Raw genomic sequence first — 24,115 nt, 5'->3', positions numbered from 1 at the left:
CGATGAAAGACTGTTGGTCCCTTTAAGACCTTCTCAATAAGTTTGCTTACATTTTATTCCCAGCTAGAGCTTAAAACTCACCCATCATGTGGAAAAACCTGCAGAAATCTCCCAATTGTGGATTTAATTTTACTGTTATGTTAAATTAAGCAGGCAGTTAGACAGTTGCTCCACTCTTAAGTTGTGAAACTGTGTACATTATTCATCTAAAAAAAGATCAGATCGGTACGCTTACTCATAACTGTGTTTTTTTGTAATGTTTCTCAGTATTTCTCAGATTAAGGGTGGCCCTACTGTCTAACTGCTTCTCATTGAGAATAAGCAGATTATGAATTTTAAATCCTAGCAAGTGGTTAGTGCTCCTAGTGTTCATAAAACTATATAAAAACGTTATGGCCGATTTGCATGGGATGCGAAATCTCAGCATCATAAACTACTGAGATGAGAGTGGCTACTCGATTTATACACTACCCCATATAAATCTAATGTTGTTTAATAAATAGGCTTTAAGCTGAGTTAACTCAAAAAAATAAAATCTGTAATCAGTATAATTTTAAGTTGGCCTGCCTTGTATATTTTTTACAGTTCAGGCAGATAAAAAGTTCTCAAAAATGCACAGATTGCAAGACCTAGGGACTGAAGGGGTGGACAGAGACAAAGACACATCAGATTTTAACATACAGACAACCACAGAAAACATCAAGACAGTAGATGAAACCAAAAAGAACATTTTCACAGCTTTCAGTGTATTTTCAGTGGTAGTTCAACAGAAACATGAAGAACTGGATTTCACTGTTTCATCAGTTTTCTTTTCTTTTTTTTCAAACTGGCTGAACAAGATGAAGAACAAGACCGTTATCAGTTACAGAAACTGAAAAAAAGGAAAATGCAGCTGAAATGTAAAGCTGAACATAGAACAGATCATGCGCACAAACAGGACTTCATGCGTTTCGCACATCTGAGGCACACGGATCAAAAACGTTACAGAGCAAGCTCACGCTTCAGTAGCAGATGCTGGACGTAGAAGTGGAACTGGAACATTACACTGAATGCAGAACATTTAAACACAGTAAAGACAGCTATGCTGGGATGTGGATCTAATATAACTTTGTATCAGATTCATGTGTTCTTAATAAATGTGATCATTTTCACTGGTTTGGCCCAGTGAACGTGTGAAAGTGTTTATGCCAGGTTCACACTGCATGATTTCAGCACCCCTTTTCAAGTTGTGACTCGTATTAGAGGCAAATCAACGTTCCCGAATGGTGCTGATTGGAACTGCTGAAAGATGTTGTCTGAAAGCTGGAAGTTGAGGGTGTAGTTACACCACCCATATTTACTTTTTTTTTAAATCAGCTTTTTAGAAAAGAAAATGCATCAGTTCTCTTGTGTGTTGTAGTGGGTTCCTCCTGATGAAAGACGTGTAAACTCAGCTTGGTTCTGCCAGGAGACTCTACTGCTATGTCACCTGAACTTGACCAATCACGAGCTTCCGACTGACTTCAATAGAACTCTTATCACGCCTGTCTTTCTGATTTCAGAAGCTGCCGATTCAAGTTTCCCCTCTATTTCGTCTCACAGCCACCAGGTTGGTCTTGTTCAGTTGCCTGGGGTCTGGCTTCACCACAGCCTTCACCACACGGCAGGGTCTGCAAGACTTCTACTATAAATATTGAATTGAATTGAATCCGATAAAACTGGAAAGATTTTGTATTTGTTAAACCTTCTTCTTTCATATGCTTGATTCTGGAGTCTCCTGGTAGAATGTTTCGTCACATATTGTTCAAACCTCATCCACTAATACATCCCTGGTTATCAAAATAAAATGATCATGGATCCATGGACCACTTGTAATATTGTGTAATGTGAACCTGCCATAAAAGCTACAGTTAAGGCCAGATTCACAGTACATAACATTTTAGCCTCTATTTTCGAGTCAGAACCAAAAAAGTCCTCTATTCACATAAAGTACATAAAAGAAATTTGGGTCCACACAAAAAAAAAAATGATGCGTAAAATTTACTTAAAAAAAAGTTTCACAACTTTCTGCATTTACTTTTTTTTTTAAATAAAATTCATTTCAGATAAATTGAAGTAACTTCAACTCAGTTTTAAAACTTAAATGTTACATAGAGTAAATAAGTGAACTGAACCTTAGTTAATCCTTTCTTTTAGTAAACTTTATTTTCTGCATACAATATTACCTAATTGCAATTACTTAATTTATACAATATTACTCAAATAATTTATGATACATAATATATTATAATTCCTGAAATGTTAATATTTTAGTTAAAACACACATATTACACTGTCTCTACACATGAATGAAATGTAATACACTTTTTATACTAGTATACTAAATAGAAAAGAATTACATGCCATCCATGTGTTGATAATAATTGAAAATAAATCTTTGAGATTATGTAAATATTTCAATGTGTGTTGTAACTAAAATAATATATAATAATATTGTATAAATGAATTAATTGTAATTAGGTAATACTGTATGCAGATATTAAGTAAAGTTTACTAAAAGAAAGGATTGACTGAAGTTCAGTTCACTTATTTACTCTATGTAACATTTAAGTCTTGAAACCGAGTTGAAGTTACTTAAATTTAAATGCAGAAAGTTGCGAAAAGTAAATTTTACACATCATTTTTTTCAGTGCACAGTGTCACAACTCAATTATTCTTAATTACAAGACAAGTCATGTAGTGTGAAGCTGGCATTACTAAAGTTTCAGATGAAACTGAAGTAATGTTCCAATACAATCTGTTAGAAAAAAAGCCTATAAACATGGAAACAGATTCAGGACACAATGCCAACAATGCAGGAAGCTGGGCTGTAGGCACACTAATGCTGCATGTGTGATACAAAGAGTTACACAAACTGAATAAATCAGTTCAGTTTTCAGTTCAATGTCCATACACTGTTCCTTTAACCAAGTCACACTGAGTGTATCTAAATATCTCAGAAATATTTATCAAAACCATTACTTCTGCAAAGATTGAGTTCCCTTATCTAAAACCAAAAGAAGACGTTACAAAGATATTCAAAAGTTTACAAATCCCGCTAGACTAAGTTCACACGTCATACAAAGAGTAAACATCTGACATTAAGGAGAAATCAATAAAACTACTGTAAACTCAGTCAGAGTGGAGATGGGGGAGCTCCTGCACCTCGCTCTGAAAAAGGGATTCGCCAGGTCATCCAAGACCAATCTGAACATTACAGAAGCTCATTTCCTCTGTAATAATTATTATATAATACTTATATAATAAACAGGCTCCACCAAACAACCCCACAATACAGACTAGGCTTCAGGACTACACGTTATAGTCCAGTTTTATTACCAATACAGAGAATGGGTAAACACTGCTCTGCACCTAAGCATCAGGTCATCACCATACTGTATATGAAGGTCGTTAAACAGAACAAGACAGAACTATTGTGCAACACAATGTAACATAAACATTCACACACAGGGTGATGTGGCATGGTTTACATGCCTAAATAATAAACTCTTTTTTATTCAATATATTTTGAAATTATATAAAGGTTATCATTTCATTGACATTCTATGGTTCTCCTAACTATTGCACAAACTCTAAAATATCTATATTTTAAAGGGGAGGTAATTCGATCCATTCTATCTGTTTAGATTGTTTAAGACATTTCACAAGCAGATATTGGTATCCATCAAAACACACACTTTTTTATTTATGGGTCTAATTCGCTGTGGGCATCATTTTAGGTATAAAATCCATTCTGAGCAGAAAAGTTCACTCACAGACTTTGGAGTCTCCTGGTAAAACTTGTAATTCACAACCTGAGTCACTTATCAGTCATATAGTGTCTAAAAGATATAAACTGATATCTTTTAAAGTTGGGATGTAAAACTTAAGTTTGAGTCAAGTTGTTCATCACGGTCTGTAGAACTGAATCTAATGGCTCTGAATGTAAACTATTTATCTAGGTCTTTAGAACTGATCTGAATGTCTCTGGATGTGAGCTGTTCATTTAAGACTTTAGAAATAAACTGAATTGCTCTGGATGTGAACTGAATCAAGTGGCTCAGAATGTGAACTGTTCATCTAGAACTTTAGAGTTAGACTTTGAGGCTTTGGGCGTGAGCTGTTCATCTAGGACTTTAGAACTGATATGAATGTCTCTGGATGTAAGCTGTTCATCTAGTACTTTTGAAATTAATTAAATGGCTTTGGTCGTGAGCTGTTCATCTAGGACTTTAAAACTGTATTGAACGGCTCTCAATGTGAACTGTTCATCTGGAACTTTGGAGTTAGACTATGAGGCTTTGGATGTAAGATTTCCATCTAGAACTTCAAAACTGATCTGAACGGCTCTGGAAGTGAGCTGTTCATCTAGGACTGTCGAAGTGAATTGAATGGCTTTGGCTGTGAGCTGTTCATCTAGGTCTTTAGAGCTAAACCGAATCTCTCTCTGTATGTGAGCTGTTCATCTAGGACTTTAAAATTACATTGAATGGCCCCTGTTGTGAACTATATTAAAACGTTTAGAATGTGAACTGTTCATGTAGATCTTTAGAGTTAGACTGTGAGGCTTTGGATGTGATCTGTTCATCTAGGTCTTTAGAGCTAAACTGAATCTCTCTCTGTATGTGAGCTGTTCATCTAGGACTTTAAAACTGAATTGAATGGCTTTGGATGTGAGCTGTTAATCTAAGACTTTAGAACTGAACTAAATGGCTCTGAATATAAACTGTATCAAGTGACTCAGAATGTGAACTGTTCATGTAGATCTTTAGAGTTGGACTGTGAGGCTTTGGATGTGAGCTGTTCACCTAAACAATTAGAACTGATCTGACTGGCTCTGGACGTGAGCTGTTCATCTAGGACTTTTGAAGTGAATTAAATGGCTCTTGATGTGAGCTGTTCATTTAGGACTTTAGAACGATATTTAATGGTGGTGGATGTGAGCTGTTCATCTAGGACTTTAGAACCAAATTGAATGCCCCCTGTTGTGAACTAAATTAAATAGTTTAGAATGTGAACTGTTCATTTAGATCTGTGAGCTGTTCATCTACAATTTTATAACTGATCTGAATCTCTCTGGATGTGAGCTGTTCATCTTTGACTTTATAACTGAATTAAATGGCTTTGGATGTGAGCTGTTCATATAAGACTTTAGAACTAAACTGAATGGCTCTGATTCAATTAGTTCTTTAGAGCTGATCTCTATGGGTCTGAATGCAAGCTGTTATTTTTTTAGATATTAAGATGGCTCTGGATATGAGCTGTTCATCTCTGCCCTTTCATTGAAATCAAAAGTTGCGTGTGGTATTGATCGATACCAAAATCTGAAAGTAAATCTGATTCCAAAACAGATAAACACATTTAGCCCCCAGATTCAAGGGTATTTTACCTCTGCATGGTGTGGGAGTGTTTTTTTGGGGGGGTCAGAGGGGTGATATATTGCACAGGTCTCAGTTATATTATTTTTGTGTTGAGCTCATAGTAAACACAAGTCTACACACAGCACAAACACATACAACACAGTGGTGATCTGTTACACAATAAAACAAAGAAATAAAGCATAAACATAGTCTCTGTAAGGCAACAATTTGGTCACACAAGATTTCAAATAAATAAATAAACAAACAAATCGATAAATAATAAATAAATAAAATGAGCCTGTAAAAACATCCGTGCCTAATCAGTAACAGTCTGTTTATAGAGATCGGATGTCAGGATTGGAGCGATCGTGACATCATCGTTGTTTTGAATTAGGCAGATTTATAAACTGACTTTCCTATCACTGGTGCTATCATATCGTACTCCTACAGTTATCAGTGCAAGAAGTGGTAAACGTTACTGTCCTCCATAAGTTTTTAAAGGTTTTAGAAATTCACATCTCTGTGTCATGCTTTATGTGGCAAAGGACAAAAATTCTACAGTAAATTTGTCCTAACACGTTCTCAAAGCCCCTGTCTTCTACTAGCTGTGACACTCCAATACATTAAAAACAGCAGCACACTTTTTTAAAAACTTGTCAGTTAATGTTTGTGTCGCTCTAAAACAACTCAAATCTAAAACCTGACATTTTAGTTTCATTTTTAAAATTGTAAAACATAGCTTAAAACAATTCCCACCAATTTTGTGTCATACTTAATTGAAGCCAACTAACCTGCCAACATTCTAAGGCTTCAACTATGCAATACTCCCAATATTATATATTAGAAGTAATACATGTAAAATCAGACTTAAAGCAGACAATACCAATGCTCAGAGGAAAGTGCCGCATCCCCAGCTCTGATGCATCATCAAATAGATGTCTGCGCTGACCAAAATCACAATAGGGAAGTGATGAGGGGAAAGAGCGACACCTACTGTACTCACCCAGAGAGAGCATAGCCAATAGTACTCTCTCGGACTCTGGATGCTGATGGCAAACCATACTGTAGGTGTTGAAAATGCCCTTAAAGATACAACAGTACAAAAGAAGCCAACAATTCCCTTGCCTATTTGTAGCACAATAGGCTACAAAAGGCTACAACATTTATATACAGTACCTTCTCTTTTTCAATGCGTTTTCTTTATTTTCATGACTATTTACATTATAGATTCTCACTGAAGCATCAAAACTATGAATGAACACATGTGGAGTTTTATGTACTTAACAAAAAATGAGCTGTCCTCCACAGTCACCGGACCTGAACCCAATCCAGATGGTTTGGGGTGAGCTGGAGCACAGAGTGAAGAAGGCAAAGGAGCAACAAGTGCTAATAAACACCTCTGGGAACTCCTTCCTTCCTTCAAGACTGTTGGAAAACTTTTCATTTCAGGTGGCCACCTCTTGAAGCTCATTGAGAGAATGATGCCAAGAGTGTGCAAAGCAGTAATCAGAGCAGAGGGTTACTGTTTTGAAGAAACTAGAATATATATATATATATTTTTTTTTTTTAGTTTAGAGAATCTACAACGTAAATAGTCATGAAAATAAAGAAAATGCATTGAAAAAGAGAACTTTTGGCCTGTACTGTCCATAACTTATCATGCTGTCCAATGAAAAACAAGTATCTCTATTTTTGTAGATATTTTTTACTACATAATTTGAACAGACAAGCTCTTCCTTACATTGTCCCAAAATTTCTGTATGGACCAATAGAAATACTTCAAAATGACCTAAAATAAACTCTCTTTACATTGACTTCCATTGAAAGTTTAGAAGGTCTTTTTTCTCTCTCCTGTAAATATGCTGTTTTGGAGATACTTGTTTTTCATTGGACAGTGACGATAAATATAAATTGGAGGAGTTGAGGTGTGGAACGACTCACAGTAATCATCTGATCTAACCATGCCTTGGCCTCAGTGCCACTTCCTGAAGACAGGAGCTGTAAATAAAACACCGTTCTCCCACTAAATCAGCTAATTCTCCAGGTTTGGTGCCTCTTTTTAAGGTGGTAGCCACCCCTTATAAATTTCTGAACTGGCCCAGGCCCAGTATCTGGATTAATCCATCATCAGAGAGTTGGAACTCTGCGTACACCCTGTCCATTTAACTAAATGAACACTGTAAAGTTGATTTGACCACCCATGCATGTCTCTTTTAGAGTTAAAGCATGCCATTTTAGCTCTGTCACAATTCACTCCTTCATGCATCTCTACCGACTACGCTACAGCTAAACGATTAGCACACTGCACAGCTAAAAAGCTAGCCCTGCGTGCAGGTAAAGGCTAGTCCTGCATACAGACTACAGACTTCCCTAGAAAAGAGCCCGGCCTAGGACAGGGAGGAGGAGGCTGCTCTGAGACAGGAAACACAGATCACACATCATTACAACAAGCCACGACAACAACAGATCAGACAGATAAAACACATAAAACACTCGGAATAACCCAGATCCTGAGCGACGAGTGTGCTGCAGTTTGAACCACGGACTGTGTATAAGAGTGGACTGGGAGACAGTGGTAAAAAATGTAAACCCATAACATGTGGTTCACCCTCTGGTGGCTGGCTGCAGTACTTCCTTGACTTTAACTCAACGTCCAATCCCATGTAAGTAAATGGAGCAGTAACACCCAGGACCAGTGCTGAGCTTCACTCAACTCCAAACTGATCACATGATACATATACAACTGTTATAAGATCCTAATAAATCAGACATAAAAAACTGCTGAATGCACTTTTGATTTTACCATAGATGCAGCTCTTATTTGTAGCTTTTTAAATGGAATTTTTTAAATGTCAAATGTAACAACAAGTTAAAAGCAACATGTGATTCTGTGATTATGTGGTGAAAGTTCTGTCATAAAGCTGGAGTCAGGTTCATTCTATAGTACTGGGTCTGGTTCTGATACCATCAACTCATCAGATATCAGACAAAAAGTGCCATTCCCGTAACTGATCCAGATTTGGTAACACTTTTTAATATAGGCAGCATTTTAGAGTAGAATTCCTCATAACACATGGTGTAAATTCTCTGTATTAAATGTAGGAATAAATCAAAAATAAGTTTCTGCACTACTAGACACCAGGGCTTCCCTTGTGAAAAAGCAGTATACTTAAGTTGTTATTTTGGAACCAATAATTTGTACTTAATAACTACTTATTTGTAATTAAAATGATATAAATTTGCACTAAATTCATATTGAGTATACTCGTCGTATGTTATTTTCGCCACTATTTAATATAATTCAACTATATTTGTGTGAGCTGTCCGACTGAACATTAAAAATCTATATATACACATAATAATAGTGTACTTGAACTATATGCGCAATAATTCAAGTATACTTTTTCTACTTATACTTTATACATTTTTACCTACTTAATCTGTAATTCAGTCTACTTTGAAAAGGTAGGCTGTGCTGATTTCATACTGGTGATGTACTTAGTAAAAATATATGCTTAGTATTATTTTATAAAACTGTGCTTTTTATGATAAAACTATACTTTTACTAAATGAGTCTAAAGGAGTCGATATTTCTGCAATAAAACTCTACTTCAGTCAAATTTGCTACAAAACAATAATTTTGTGTTGACAAATTAAAACTGTGATAATAAACCTTTATGTGTTAAATTTATACCTAAAAATTTACTTTAGTTACTTTAGTGTCGGTAAAAGAACTTAAAAAAACTTGTAGCAATTAGATATATTGCTTCTTTTGTTTTCCCCAGTTTTTATACACTCCTCAAAATGAATGTGATGTTAAATCTATATTTTAATCACATTTTTAATCGATTTTTAATGTTCAGTCGGACAGCTCACATAAATATACTTAATTATATTAAATAGTGGCAAAAATAACATACGACTGGTATACTCAATATGAATTTAGTGCACATTTATATCATTTTAATTACAAATAAGTAGTAATTAAGTACAAATTATTATAGTTAAGTATACTTCTTTTTCCACAAGGGTTTCTATTAAAATATTGATTGTTTTATTCATACAATATTTGAGCATAATAAATGTATAAAGTGTGACTGGAGTGAAGCCTACTTAACTGGTAGCTCATCCTGCTCATGTGACTGAAGGATGGAATATGCTTTCTAAATCAAGTTTAAATGCTGATGATAACGGACGAAGGCGCATTTTGCTCCCTTGCTCACCTACGACACTTACAGTATAAGAACTTGCCGATATACTCCACTCCACTAGGTGGCGCTGTTTGCAAATAAAGATTTCGGAAAAAAATACAAATTCCCTTGTGCTTTCATGCATATTTCGAAACGTCCACTGTCAAAGATAAAGACAGTTAGTCAAGAAAAATGGTGTATAAATGAAATAATCAGGAAAAAAGTATTAATTAAAGTGGTATATTTCATTATTTGTTTTATTACAGAGTGTGTGTGTGTCTGTGGCCCATGACTTCAAATAAATTTCTCCTTCTGGCCCCCAACAAAAAAAGTTTGGACACCCCTGGTGTAAAGAATAAACCAGGCATTACTGTTCAAACTACAGAGTTAGGTCCTTGTTTAAATGGATCTTTTTGGTGACCACGCTCAGCTTTTCTTTTTTTCTGGAGAGCTCTTGCTCCTGGTTTTCCTTTTCTTTTTTTTTTTTTGATGCTGTACCTATGTTTAAGTATCAATAAGAACTGGTAAGAATTTTGTGAATACTGGTCCATACAGAGAAGTTACACTGTAAGTGAAGAAAATGTTTACTCTAAATTGCAGGCTGTATTATTAAGCATTAGCATTTATGAATATTGTTTTGTTCTGATTATTGATTATTCTATTCTATTCTATTTTTTATTATTTCCAATAACTCTAAATTAAGCTGATTTTCACTTTTTTCAATTACTGTTACGTTTAATTTAATTGTTTTTTTTTCTGTATTTATAGCTCAGTTACACTGGGAATGGCAACCCCCTTCACTGTAAGTCTGATTAGAAAAAAAATATATATATATATTTTCTGCTGCAAATAAAGCTGTGTGAAAAAGAATGGCATATACCTCAATGCCATTACATGAGTAATCTGTAACTACTGGAGGGAGATGTGATGTATTGTGTGATTGTAATGCACTCTAGAGGAACAGTGGTGTAATGCAGTGAAACATTAACTCAGTAAACCACTAAAGCACATTTACAGCCTCAGCTGGCCAGCACTTCCCAGTTGAAAGTGAGGACAGGAACGGACATAGCTGTGATTGAGGGAACGCCCCACAAGCAACAAGCAATATGGAGGATCAAAAATAGAATGTAGGTTCTGTTTGCAATAAATAAAATGCGTAGATTTAATTACATAATTTAGGAACTAATATATACAGTAGAATGCACAGAGCTTAAAGCATCTGTTTAGAAAGAAAAATAAAGAAAATACTCAAAGATACTGAAAGTTTCCCCAGCTTCTTCCACACTAGTCCACAGGCCTCCTTCCCATCCTCTCTGTGCGCTACTCAGCTTCTGCTCCATATCTATCTATCCTTTTCTCTGGTCTGCATGCAAGAAAATCAGAACACTAATAATAACAACAGAGTCCACAACAACCCATCATCCTGCGGTGAAACACATATACACAGCAGAACTCTGGCATCTGGCGTTATAGAAAGTCCAGGACTATCTACAGAACGACCATCTACAGAATCCATATTTCTACAGACTAATTTAGTGTATTCCACATTAAGCCAACATTAGGCCATGTTCCCACTGCCTGGGCCGTTCATTTGAGGATGATAGGTTGATGTGCTCTGGGCTTTAGAAGCATAACAATCTATTTACACAAACATTGTAAATTTTCACAGATCAAATCTTCAGGTCCTTTCCCAGATGTTTGTACACAGTTTGTGATTGGATGCGTCTACATTCTTTCACTTCAGGACCTGGAGGACTTCTCGTTTCTTGTTTCTCTCGTAGAATCAGAGTTTTTGTCGCAATCTGGACTGTTGGTTCTTACTTGAGGACAATGTCATTTTTTAAAGTCTTCATTTCTCTATTTCCATTTGTTCCAGTTCCATTTCCAGTTAGCTGCCACTCACTACTCATCCTACTCATGTGACTGAAGGTTGGAATATACTTTCTGCATCAAGTTTTAGAGCTATTGATAAGAAGCGAAGATGCGTTTAGCTCCCTTGCTCACCTACAGCAAGTATAAAAGCTTGCCGATGTACTCCACTCCACCAGGTGGCGCTGTTTGCAAATACAGATTTGAACTGTAGAAAGAGGCAGAATGCATCATCATGCAGTTAGAAAATTTCCCTTGTGCTTTCAAGCATTTTTTGCACCATTTTCGCCCCATTTTTTCCAGCACGGCCACATTTGCGACTCGAGTTTAATGGAATTTAAACCCATGATCTTCTGATTGGTGACCAACCACAGCTTTCCTTTCCTCTGACGGTTGCAGAAATCCCTATTATAAATCCAAAAAATACATATTTTTGCTGTTAAAACTTTTTTTCTTCTCATATTTGACCGATATTTTATCCAACCGATACAGATGCTGAGTATCCGATGAGCACATCCCTAATAAAACCGGCAACATAAATAAATCTCTCCTTTCTTCTCTATACTGTTTCTTCTGTACATTCCATCCTTTCCCTACCTGCTGTTTCCTTCTACAGCCTCCTATTATTATAATATTCATCCATCCCCTACAACCTCTCTCTCTCTTTCTCTCTCTCTTTTTCTTTATCCCTTCTTTCTCTGACTTGCCCCGTATCTCTTCTTCCACAACACCTCCATCTAAACCTAAAACTCCCCCTTATTTCTATACTTTTTCACATCCACAGTGTATACTTTATGAATGTTAGTCTGCTCTTGTCTGTGCGTTTGTGTCTGTGTTTGAGTGTGTGTTAGGTTTATCTTTTTTGCGCTGAATGTATTTGTGTAAATTTGTTAAACATTGTTAATTTTTTTCAGTCAGCCTGAGGTGAATGAAGCTTTTTGTTTCCTTCACTGAAGCATATTCTCTCTAAACACCCCTATAATAGATAGTATCTATGTTCCTGTCGCTGTTTCTGATGTTTATGTTCTGTTCTAAAGTGTGTGGTAAATATCTGCAGCCTGTTGTCTGGTGTTTCCAGGTCTGCTCTATACGTGTATTTTTTTCCTTCGTGTGGAGCTTTTAGAAGCCCTTGATGTGGCAGTAGGCCTCCAGGCTGGAGAACAGGATGTAGAGCAGCCACAGGCCCAGGAACAGCAAGGTGGTGAGCAGGCGTGACCTTCGCGGACCCCCCAGCTCGCCTCCGATGGACGGCTTCCTCCGGTACAGCAGCACTGCCATGCAGATGAAGGCAAAGATGGTGAAGAGGGTGACGGAAAAGGCCAGAGAGCCCGGATCCACCCGGAAGCGCTCTCCCTTTGCGGCCCAGTAGATGGCTGCCACCGACCACGCCACCCCGATGCCCAGGAACACGTTGACGGCATTGCTGCCGGTGACGTTTCCGACGGATGCGTCGGCGTACTGATCCTGGGTGGCTGCTACTTTACTGGCAAATGTGTCTGAGATGGAGAGATGAGTTTAGAGAAAGAGAGAGAGATAGAACCATAATGTTAATAATTTATTAGGTATTATACCCATTTTTTACAAATTAAAGGAGAAATGTGGTGTAAAATGAACTTAGTGTTTAGTGAAATATGATAACGAGTGAAAACCTTTGTTGAATAGCCCGCCTCCATTCACCCTCAGCATTCTGAGTTACAGAGCTTTTAGCCGATGCTCCCAACAGGCTCACAATACAAGTGATAGGGGCACAGCATTAGCCATGCAAAGAAATTGCTATTTTTACTCCATTAACAAACTCAAAGTAGCTCCGCACTTCATTGGTTGAATTCTGAGGGCCCTGACATTTAAAACGAGGCCCTAAGAACTTTAGAAGTGCATTGTTTAACACTGTTTAAACACACAGTACCTTTGGGTAGTTTTTCGGGTGCAGACATCTTGAATTTAAGCTACAATAAGTTGACTGACAAGCACTAACCAATGTAGGTAGGATAGAAGGAACAGATTTCTAAATTAATTCAATAAAAAAAATAAATTTGATGGTGTAAAAGTTGTGATTTTTTTATGCCCCTATATCTAGCATTGTAAGCCTGTTGGGAGCATTGGCTAAAAGCTCTGTCGGCTAAAAGCGTTTTTCTGCGCTAGAAATGCACACCCTCTCCGCTTTTAGACTCTTTTGCCCGTTTTTCTGCGCTAGAAATGCGCACTCTCTCCGCTTTTAGACTCTTTGGTCCGTTTCTGACACCTAGCGTTCAAACTTTGAATCTCACATTATAAAAACCTGCTTAACAGCGGGCCAACTTTCATTCTATTTCTAAAATACCTCGCGGGCCGCTCCAAAAAAGGAAACGGGCCGCAAATGGCCCGCGGGCCGTAGTTTGGACACCCCTGAGATGAATCTGATTGTAATTGGATTAGAAGTTTAAACATATACTATTATGACTCCCTATTGGTTTTTACTGTGATCCATCACACCTGCACACGTCCCGCTCCCCCCACACTCCAGAAAGAACATAGCAGCCATTAAGCCATCAAACCCTTTTTGCACTAGGAGTGGCATAAAGTTATCCAAAAGCAGTGTGTAAGACTGGTGGAGGAGAACATGATGCCAAGATGCATGAAAAAAAACTGTGATTAAAAACCAGGGTTATTCTACCAAATATTGATTTATAAACTTGTTTTCTTTGCATCTTTTTTGTCATTTCAGCCATTAACTGCTCTAAATAACAATATTTTTATTTATTCAGGAGAAATGTTGTCTGTAGTTTATAAATAAAACAACAATGTTCATTTTACTCAAACATCTGTCTATAAAGAGCAAAATCAGAGAAACTTTTCATTTTTTTCAGAGCTATGTGTGCAGCTGAAACAGGGAGTCTAGTGCAACCCACATTTATCAACATTAACATTTTAATATAACATTATAGTCATTATGGCTTTTAGAAAAATGTGTTTTAGGGAGGGAGGTAGTGATATTACTCTTACTTTTGTACTTTAAGTAGTTTTAAAACCAAATCAACGAGACATGCAGGTGGTGTAACTGTTATGGCCTTTTGGTGCATATGTACATTATTGATTTTATGCCTCTTCATCAACTTTAACAGCAGTATATTTTAAAATTGTGCTAACCTGGTATGGACGTGCCCAGAGCTACAAACACCACGGCCGTCACCGTGTCCTTGAGGCCGATGGTGCAGCCGAAGTGAGAGGCCAGGTCCCCGATGATGGCCGTCAGGATCCCGATGACTGAAATGGACACCATGAAGCAGGCCCAGCCGTTCCAGTACTCGGTGGGCGGAACACACGCAAACAGAACCTTCCAGAAGACGGTCAGGAAGTGCATGACGTAATCATAGCAGGACGGCAGACGCTCCTCACGTCCCTCCTCCTCGTCTTCGTCTCCGTCACCTAAAGATAAACACTTATTAACCTCAGTCTTAGGAATATGAGTCGGTGAATAACTGTCCAGAGCTTTTGATTTGCAATTTTACATCCTATCACTGTGATATGCTGTATATCAATTTAACTATTTAAGAGTTGCACGGTGTACCGAAGGTTCGATTCTTTTTCGATACTACGTCATCACAAACGATTCGGTTCTTTAGCGTTCGATGCTTTCGATACTGTATATAGCCCAGTCACTAGCTTCAAATGAGTCAAATTAGTAGGCGCGATTTGATTCAGTTCATAAGAAAACAGTCGGTGTGGCAGGATTCAGATAAACTTAGTGTGAATCGATTCATTTGACTCGGTTGAGAGCGACACACGCACGCGCAAGCCAGCAGAGCAGCAGCGAGAGAGAGCAGCAGCGAGTGTAGAATGGCGACGGCTAAAATAACAGATGTCTCTCGTCCGCGACTTGTGGACAAAACGGGCGCGAGGAGTGAAGTGTGGGCAAATTTTGCTTACATCGCTGATGAAGAAGGGAATCCGACCAACACCACAAACCCAGTTTGTAAACAGTGTTATAAGTCTATCCAGTGCAGAGGAGTAGAGCTTAGATTCTCTGCCCGAACCCGACCTGACCCGGGGCAGAGATTTCCCACCACATTCCTCGGGCCGGGTCGGGTTCGGGCTCCAGAAAATTGTCTGAGATGTAGGCATCTGTTTTTATTTATATTTTTATCTTTAAATAAAATAACGAAAACTGAAAGTGAAACTAAACTACTTTATTTATAAGCGCTGTTTTCACTCCCGCAGTTGTACAGCAGGGGGTGTTGTGCCGATTCTGTCAGTAGCGGATTCGGCACAAGCGCTGCGACACCTCGCGGTTCGCGGTGTTAGTTGTAAGTGCTCGCGCTAGCCGCAAAATACGACAGAAAACACTGAAGGCCTCGGCATACTTCATGCGGAGACGACGTTCGCGTGGATCTAGCGAACAATGTGTAGCGAATAATTGCGGAGAAAACGAACAGGCGCGGACGTCGCACAGGGGCTTCGTTCGCCGTGTCGTGCACATGGAAGCTGGGCGAACTCCACGGCCGAAGACACAACGCGACAAAGGCTGTGATTGGTCGTTAAAAAAGAGGCGTGCCAAGAAAACAAACATGGACGATTTTGAAGAAATCTTCTAGGGTATGTTTATACACCTCGAGTATTTCACACGTTGCCATAACGGAGCTTGTTTAGACAGAGCGCGATGGTTTTCCGGTAGTCATGAAACTAAGCGTTACTAACGTAACAGCACCACCTGCAGTTGTGGAGCATGCGAGACAGGCAAAGCGAAGCCGCAGAAAGTATGCCAAATCGAAAGCTCGCGAAAGCGCGCTTGACTTGACGTGCAATGCTCACGAAATTCGTTTTGCTGGAAGTATGCCGAGGCCTTTAGGGAGCTGCAGACTTATGTGTGGGACTAGAATATGAGCACGAGGAGATAAAAGAGAACCTTTACCTGTGAGCTCACATCAGAACACGCAAATCTCTCTCTCTCTCACTCTCGCTTTGTCTCTCTCTGTGTGTCTCTCTCTGTCTCATCAACGCCTCCGCGTTTGACCCGCAGAACTGTGTTTAGCTGTTCTTAAAAATCATTTTAATTAAATAATAATTCTATGCTTCTATGTTACAGTGTTATTTAACATAATTCTGATCATATTTCGCTCATTCAAACAACCCGAAAACAGCCAGTTTATGGGGCGGAGCGGGGGTCGGGCTCGGGCTCATAATGACAGTTTATGGTTCGGGTCGGGTCGGGCTCGGGCAGAACGTTCTTGTTCAAATTTTTTTTTTTTTGTTCAAATGTTTCATTTTAGAATAAAAACGTTTGCACCGATTGTTCAGTGTTCAATCCAGTTCAGTCAAAAATAAACATTTTATGTTCAGATATTTTTATTGTTTTTTTTCTTCCAAGTATCGTTTTGGTATCGAGAATCGTGATACTACAGTTAGTATCGGTATCGAAGTCAAAATTTTGGTATCGTGACAACCCTAAACTATTTACTATTTACTGTATTTTTCACACTATAAAGCTGACTTAAAATCCTTTCATTTTCCCTTATTTATAAATTTTACTAGCCAGGTTGTAAGGAGCAGTAAAGCCACTCCGCTGAAGTACAGCCTTATACAGGAGTTTCAGTTTAGTTCTTCAGCAGTTTTAGCATTAGCTGCTAACCACATAAAGCGCTAGCTCTTTTGCCATTCAGAGGCGAGTATTATTAGCCTGTAGCCTGAGTGTTTACTCTGTAAAACTGCTAGCTAATATCACCCTGGCTTACCAGAAACACTTAGGGCTTAGCCGCTAATGCTAATGCTCCAGCTTTAGTGGAAATCTGGAAATCTAAGCTTACTGAAAATAAACAATTGAAGCAATTTACTCACCCAAATAAACAGTTTTAGGAGAGAAATCTGTGTAGATTTACATCCAGCACTCATTTGACTTGACCTGACTCATCAAATGTTTTTTTTTTTTTTGAGAATTACAGTTTTGTTTACTTTTATTTAGCTTAGCTTTACAGAAGCTAAGCTGAATTTAGAAGGAAAACATAGTGACACCCCTGTTCCTACTACTAGTTACTATTCCCATAAAATGCACATTATAATCTGATGTGTTTTATGTATGAAAATAGACCAGAAAATAGATGTTTGTTGATAGTGTGCCTTATAATCCGGTGCGCTTTATAGTGCGAAAAATACAGTAATATTTCTCCTGGTGGCAGACCAGTATTCCCAGCTCTTATCTTAGAACTAGTTTAGTGTTTCTTAAACAGGATTCTATCGACATATCCTGGTATTGCTGACATAAATATGATAGTTACAAAAAATGCAGCTTGAATTTTAAATCATTAAAATGTGTCTTATCAGGACCAGAACGTGAGGATTGTTTCCCAAATCAGGGGCAGGATATTTTAAGAGGAAATTGAGACTGTCTACTAAACCGTTTACATAGCACAACAAGTAAGGAAATTGTTTTGGTCAATTATTTCTTTGTTTTAACAATGTGTATGTGTATTTTCAATTAATTTTATTCCATTGGAAAACCTGAACATTTCTATTTTTAATGCATCCACATTTGTAAGGAATATGTATTTACCATAGGAGTATATGTGTTGCACACATGGAAAATTCACCAAATTCTCTCTGCCAACACCAAACAGCTTATTTTTCTATCATCCTCCGGCAATGCTGCATCAGCATCAGTTTAAAAAGAGGCAGATACTTTACATGTATCAGAAGAGATAGTAATAATGATGGGTAAAAAATAAATAAATAAATAAATTAAGACATTTTAACATGTCAAGTTGTGCCATTGCAATTATGCCACCCTTATTTATGGTATATTAGTTCCAACTATATAAACGAATTTGAGTTTTTTCAAACCTAACGTATATCAAAAACAAGTACAGGGAATGAATGGGGGCCGTAGACCAAGATATCCTTGCCTGCCTCTAATCCATTCCTGCCATAATATGGCGCTTATGTGCATGATCCCAAGTGGTTGAGAAATCCAGACCTAGATGATCTAATCAGTCTTTCATTAAATTAGATGAGGTGCTAGTGGAACTGAACAAATCTGAATAAATATGAATATTTGCAATATATTCACACCATTCAGCAACTAATCACGTTTGTATCCACTTTACAATACAACAGTTCAATTTAGCCGCTGCTGTGCACTGGAATCAGCTTGTTCTGTCATGAGTAAAAATGTGTGATGGTTGGTGCAGGGGGCGCGGCTAAGTCTCAGATAAGGTTTCAGAATATCTGTCAGTCCAAAATCAGATGACCAATAAAGATAGATATATTTTTTTAAATTCACCTATCCATGAAAACTCTGGCAAAACTGCAAAGTAGCAATCAAGTAGCTTAAAAAAGATATATAGATTTGATAGTTTTTCTTTTGATTCTTAAAATTATATTTTCTTATTTAATATTCTGATCAAAAATAAAAAATAAAAATAAATTTCATTCCAAATCGACCCCAAAGACAAAGAGTAGTACATCTGAGGAAAACAGGAGAAAACACTGAATCAGATTGGGAATGTATTCTGTTTACATCAGTTCACCACCAGAGGGCAGTGTAACATTATAATTTATTATTATACTAGCATTGAATCACTTCTACAGCTTTTACATGTGATCTTTGTGATCTACAATGTGCTTTGCTAATACAGCCAATATCAATCAACTAAATCAATAACATCTGACCAAGATAATACTCTAACACACTTTTAATACTTTAACACACATCTTTGACATATTTAATAGAATTATTATAACTTATAAGCATCTGTGAGACAGTGCCTGTCTGGAATACATAACAATACAATGCTTTTTAGCACATTTCAGCAAGTTAAATCATCTTAAATCTAAATTTGAATTTTTGTATTGTTATTTCCAACATATTTCCCCTTGTTTCTGGTTATTTAATCTATTGGGTACAGTCCTTGTTTAAAAAGGTCACCACCTGGATTTAAGTAAGCAAATATCCAATTGGATAATTACAGCAGGGGTGATTAAGTTTCAGCTGGCAACAGTTAACTGGCCTCAGTTCTCTTGCTTTGTTTACCTCCCCATGTGCTCCTCCAGCACATGGCTTTGTTATGTTATTGTTCTGTCTCTGCCCTAGCCCCACCCTAATCCTTAGTGTTTTCACCTTGGCTGTGTCCCAATTCAGGGGCTTATGAAGGTGTGTCCTTGGATGGGTAGGCTGCAGCGGCTGTACTGGAATGGGACAGTGTACCCTACGGAGTATTTCCTGTTTCCTGTTTGAGATTCTACCCGCCACAACCAAAGTCAGAGCTGAGAAATGAGGGAGCCAGAGATTTTGATTCTCATTGTGCTTCAGACCACAAAATACCAAATTAAATAATATAAATAATATAATATAGAAATAATAATATAAATAATTGTATAAATAAGTATTTATATAAAAACTACATAATACTACATCTACTGCATAATACAGCCGACTCCTCTGCTGACTCCGCCCTTTTATTTGCTGAAATAAGCCGGCACGCACTGAATCTTGGGATACTGTAGGCTGTGAGGGATGCACCCGGTGGATCCTTCGTTTCCGAGGAAAAGAAGGCTGCATTTGTCGCACGTATTTGAAGGAGCCTTTGAAATGGGACAGTCTAGTCCAGGGGTGTCCAAACTACGGCCCTCGGGCCATTTGCGGCCCGTTTCCTTTTTTGGAGCGGCCCGCGAGGTATTTTAGAAATAGAATGAAAGTTGGCCCACTGTTAAGCAAGTTTTTTATAATGTGAGATTAAAAGTTTGAACACTAGGTGTCAGAAACGGGCCAAAGAGTCTAAAAGCGGAGAGAGTGCACATTTCTAATGCAAAAAAAATGGGCCAAAGAGTCTAAAAGCGGAGAGTGTGCTCAGTTCTAGATCAGAAAAACGGGCCAAAGAGTCTAAAAACGGAGAGGGTGCGCAGTTTTAGCGTAGAAAAACAATCCAAAGACTCTAATAGCGGAGAGGGTGCGCAGTTCTAGCGCAGAAAAACGGGCCAAAGAGTCTAAAAGCGGAGAGGGTGTGCAGTTTTAGCGCAGAAAAACAAGCAAAAGAGTCTAAAAGCGGAGAGAGTGCGCATTTCTAGTGCAGAAAAACAGGCCAAAGAGTCTAAAAGCGGAGAGCGTGCGCAGTTCTAGGGCAGAAAAACAGGCCAAAGAGTCTAAAAGCGGAGAGAGTGCGCATTTCTAGCGCAGAAAAACGGGCCAAAGAGTCTAAAAGCGGAGAGAGTGCGCAGTTCTAGCGCAGAAAAACGGGCCAAAGAGTCTAAAAGCGGAGAGAGTGCGCAGTTCTAGCGCAGAAAAACGGGCCAAAGAGGCTAAAAGCTGAGAGAGTGCGCATTTCTAGCGCAGAAAAACGGGCCAAAGAGTCTAAAAGCGGAGAGAGTGCGCATTTCTAGCGCAGAAAAACAGGCCAAAGAGTCTAAAAGCGGAGAGAGTGCGCATTTCTAGCGCAGAAAAACAGGCCAAAGAGTCTAAAAGCGGAGAGAGTGCGCAGTTTTAGGGCAGAAAAACAGGCCAAAGAGTCTAAAAGCGGAGAGAGTGTTCAGTTCTAGCGCAGAAAAATGGGACAAAGAGTCTAAAAGCGAAGAGAGTGCGCAGTTGTAGCGCAGAAAAACGGGCCAAAGAGTCTAAAAGTTGCTGTAATTAAGGAGTTTTATATTAAGAGACTATCGTGTTGTCTTCAGAATAAACACGCGACACCTTGCTTGTGCTCATGAACTCCGCTTTACTTAGAACTCTTCAGATGCACACACACACACAGACTTGCTCTATAGTGGAAGTACCCACACAGCATAACTTATTAGTGACCTCTAGTGGTCGTAACCAGACTACATGTTAGAATAGGGATGTACAGAGCCCAACATGTACCAGCTTCATATACTACATCTCCCCTCTTGAAAAACAACAATTTCAACTTAAAAGTACTGAAAGACTAAACATACCAACATACCAGAAGACTATTCATGAACAACAGAAAGTGACGTTTTGCATAACAAACTGTACAAAGTTACAAATGCCTTCTTTGCTTTGAAACTGCTGTTCACCCTTCTGTCCCCGTCTTTCTGTTTCCTTTTAACAAGAACAATGTAGTAGCTCAGGGACTTATCCAGGACTGGAAGGCTACTCTGTATTACCTTTTCCAAAGTCCTACTACAATACATAGTCCTGAAATTTAGTTGGAAGCCTTATGTGGCGACCAGCTCTTGTGCACTCTTGTGCAGGTTTCCCTGTTGTAGCCATTGTCAGCAACAATTGTGCGGAAACAGAAAGACCTTCGGTTGGGGTACCAGCATCCTCCACGCATGTATCTCTGTCTGTCCCCGTGTAGTAGGAAGCATGTGTAACAGAGGAAGTTCTGTCACGTCTGAGGTGTTTCCTATTCCGTCTGTACTCTGCTCCTTCAGGTGTGATGATGTCATATGCCCTTGGCTCTGCTCTCACATTCACTACAGTCGCAGGCTGCCATCCTTTTGGTGTGTCCATGCATACTTTGTCACCTACCACAAAAGGGTGGAGTGGCGCTGCCGAGGTGTCATATGCCTCTTTCTGTAGAGCTTGCCTATGTCTGAGGCTTTGGGTGACACGTCGTGGAATGGATGGTTTCAGAGCTGCACGACTGGTTGGGAGATGTGAGCGAAGGACACGACCCATCAACAGCTGGGCAGGCGAATATTTCAACCCTGTGATGGGAGTGTTCCTCAATGTTAAGAGTGCCAGATGTGGGTCTAGACCAGAACGAGATGTGGCCTTAAACATTTTCTTCACAGTCTGAATACAACGCTCAGCCATCCCGTTCGACTGAGGAAATCCAGGACTGGAGTGAGTAATCTTGAAACCCCACTTGGTGGCAAACCTCGCCATCTCTGCACTGGCAAAGGGAACATGGTCAGAGATCAGCTCTCTAGGAATGCCATGTCGTCCAAACACTCCCTTGAGCTTACAAATAACTGTGGATGATGTTTTACTGTTGATTTGCAGCACCTCTGGGTACTTGGAGTAATAATCGATTACAAGCAAGTAGGAAAGGCCATCATAGTCAAATATGTCGGCGCCTACTTTAAGCCATGGTGCTTCAGGCACTGGGTGTGGCATGAGTGGCTCTTTGTGGTTCCCTGGCAAAAGCTGTTGACAAAGAGTGCATGACTCTACCATCATCTTAACATCATTGCTGAGGCCAGGCCAGTACATCAGCTGCCTGGCATGAGCCAATGATCTTTGAATACCTTGGCGGGCTACATGTAGCCTTTTCAGCATCTCAGCTCTGAGCCCCCTCGGAACAATGATGCGTTTGTTGACCATTACTAAGTCATCTTCAATGTATAATGTGTCTCTCAGTGGCCAGTATGACTGGACCTTACGCGGAGCGCTGTTCTTCCTTTTTGGCCAGCCATTGTAGTGCATTTGCTTTAACAGGGATACCTCCTCATCTACTTTAGTGGCTTGCTGAAGAAGAGAAATAGCATCACCATCCAATGCATCCTGTGCACCCAGAGTGTGCATGACTCTTTCATCACCGAGCTCAACATCTTCAGCTGTGGGTACGCCAGACACTGCCCTAGAGAGGGTATCAGCTATGTGCATGTCTTTGCCTCGGGTGTACACCACGTTTATGTCGTACTTCTGAATCTGAAGCAGCATTCGTTGAAGTCTCGCTGGAGCTTTGCCAATAGGCTTGGTCACAATCGCTTCAAGCGGCTTGTGATCAGACTGGACCTCAACTGTGGTGCCGTATGCATATTGATGGAATTTCCGAAGAGCAAAGACAATGGCCAGCAGCTCTTTTTCAATCTGAGCGTAATTCTGCTCCGCGCTAGACAGTGCACGTGAGGCATAGGCTATGGGCTGACCATTTTGCATGATGCATGCTCCAAGGCCGTCTTTGGATGAATCCGCCTGTATGACAATTTTTTCACATGGCTTGTAGAAGTGAAGGAGTGGGGCTGCTGAAATGGCTGCCTTCAACTTATCAAGGGCTCCTTGTTGGGCAGGTTGCCACTGCCAGACTGTGTCATTTCTCAGCAGCTGTCTAAGTGGAGCAGTGAGGTCTGCTTCATTGGGAATGTACTGGGACAAGTAGCGGGTCATCCCTAATAGCCGCTGCAGAGCCTTTTTGTCAGTAGGAGCAGGCATGTCCTGTATGGCAGAGACTTTGGATGGGTCTGGGCGTACTCCATCGGCGCTGATGATATGGCCCATGTAGGTGACCTCAGGCACCATATACTGAATCTTTTCACGGTTGAACTTGATGTTGAGTTGACTCGCTCTCTCCATTACGCTCTGTAATGCATGGTCATGCTCGTCCTTGTCGGAGGCTGCAATGATCATGTCATCTGCAATCACATAAACTCCAGGAATGTCTCCAAAGCTCTCAGAGTTCATCTGCTGAAACACTTCACTGGCCGACTTGATGCCAAATGGGAGTCGATGAAACTGGTACCTGCCCCATGGCGTGTTGAAGGTGCAGAGGTCAGCGGACTCCTCATCAAGCTTTATTTGCCAATAGCCATCCTTTTCATCCAGGATGGTGAAGATTTTCTTCCCAGCTAACCTGCACTGGACATCCTCTGGTGTGGGTATAGAGAAGTGCTGCCTCCTGATTGCTCTGTTGAGGTCTCTCGGGTCGAGACAGACTCTCAGGGATCCATTTTTTTTTCAGTGATTACCAAGCTATTGACCCATGGAGTAGGTTTCGTGACCTTGGAAATGACGCCTCTGACTTCTAAGTCCTG

At 39.3% G+C, this 24,115-nt stretch overlaps 2 protein-coding genes across 10 annotated transcripts in view; one reads left to right on the top strand and one right to left on the bottom strand.

Annotated features, from left to right (window-relative positions):
* Nucleotides 1-24,115, top strand: part of wdfy1 (WD repeat and FYVE domain containing 1) — a 1,176,431-nt gene that overhangs the window by 322,671 nt on the left and 829,645 nt on the right. The window lies entirely within an intron of this gene.
* The window catches only part of slc8a2b (solute carrier family 8 member 2b), a 295,419-nt gene continuing 281,337 nt past the window's right edge, over nt 10,034-24,115 (bottom strand). Inside the window, exons 14-15 of the mRNA XM_049467028.1 lie at nt 14,564-14,842; nt 10,034-12,933 (exon numbers count right to left, since the gene is read on the bottom strand). Coding sequence (XP_049322985.1) covers nt 12,557-12,933; nt 14,564-14,842 — 656 coding nt within the window. The 3' untranslated portion in view covers nt 10,034-12,556. The remainder of the gene's footprint in view (nt 12,934-14,563; nt 14,843-24,115) is intronic.

This window comes from Astyanax mexicanus, chromosome 18 (genome assembly GCF_023375975.1).
Source record: "Astyanax mexicanus isolate ESR-SI-001 chromosome 18, AstMex3_surface, whole genome shotgun sequence".
In the NCBI taxonomy this organism is placed as follows: domain Eukaryota; kingdom Metazoa; phylum Chordata; class Actinopteri; order Characiformes; family Acestrorhamphidae; genus Astyanax; species Astyanax mexicanus.
Note: the sequence above shows the minus strand (reverse complement) of the source record. Positions and strands in the feature narration are given on the sequence as shown.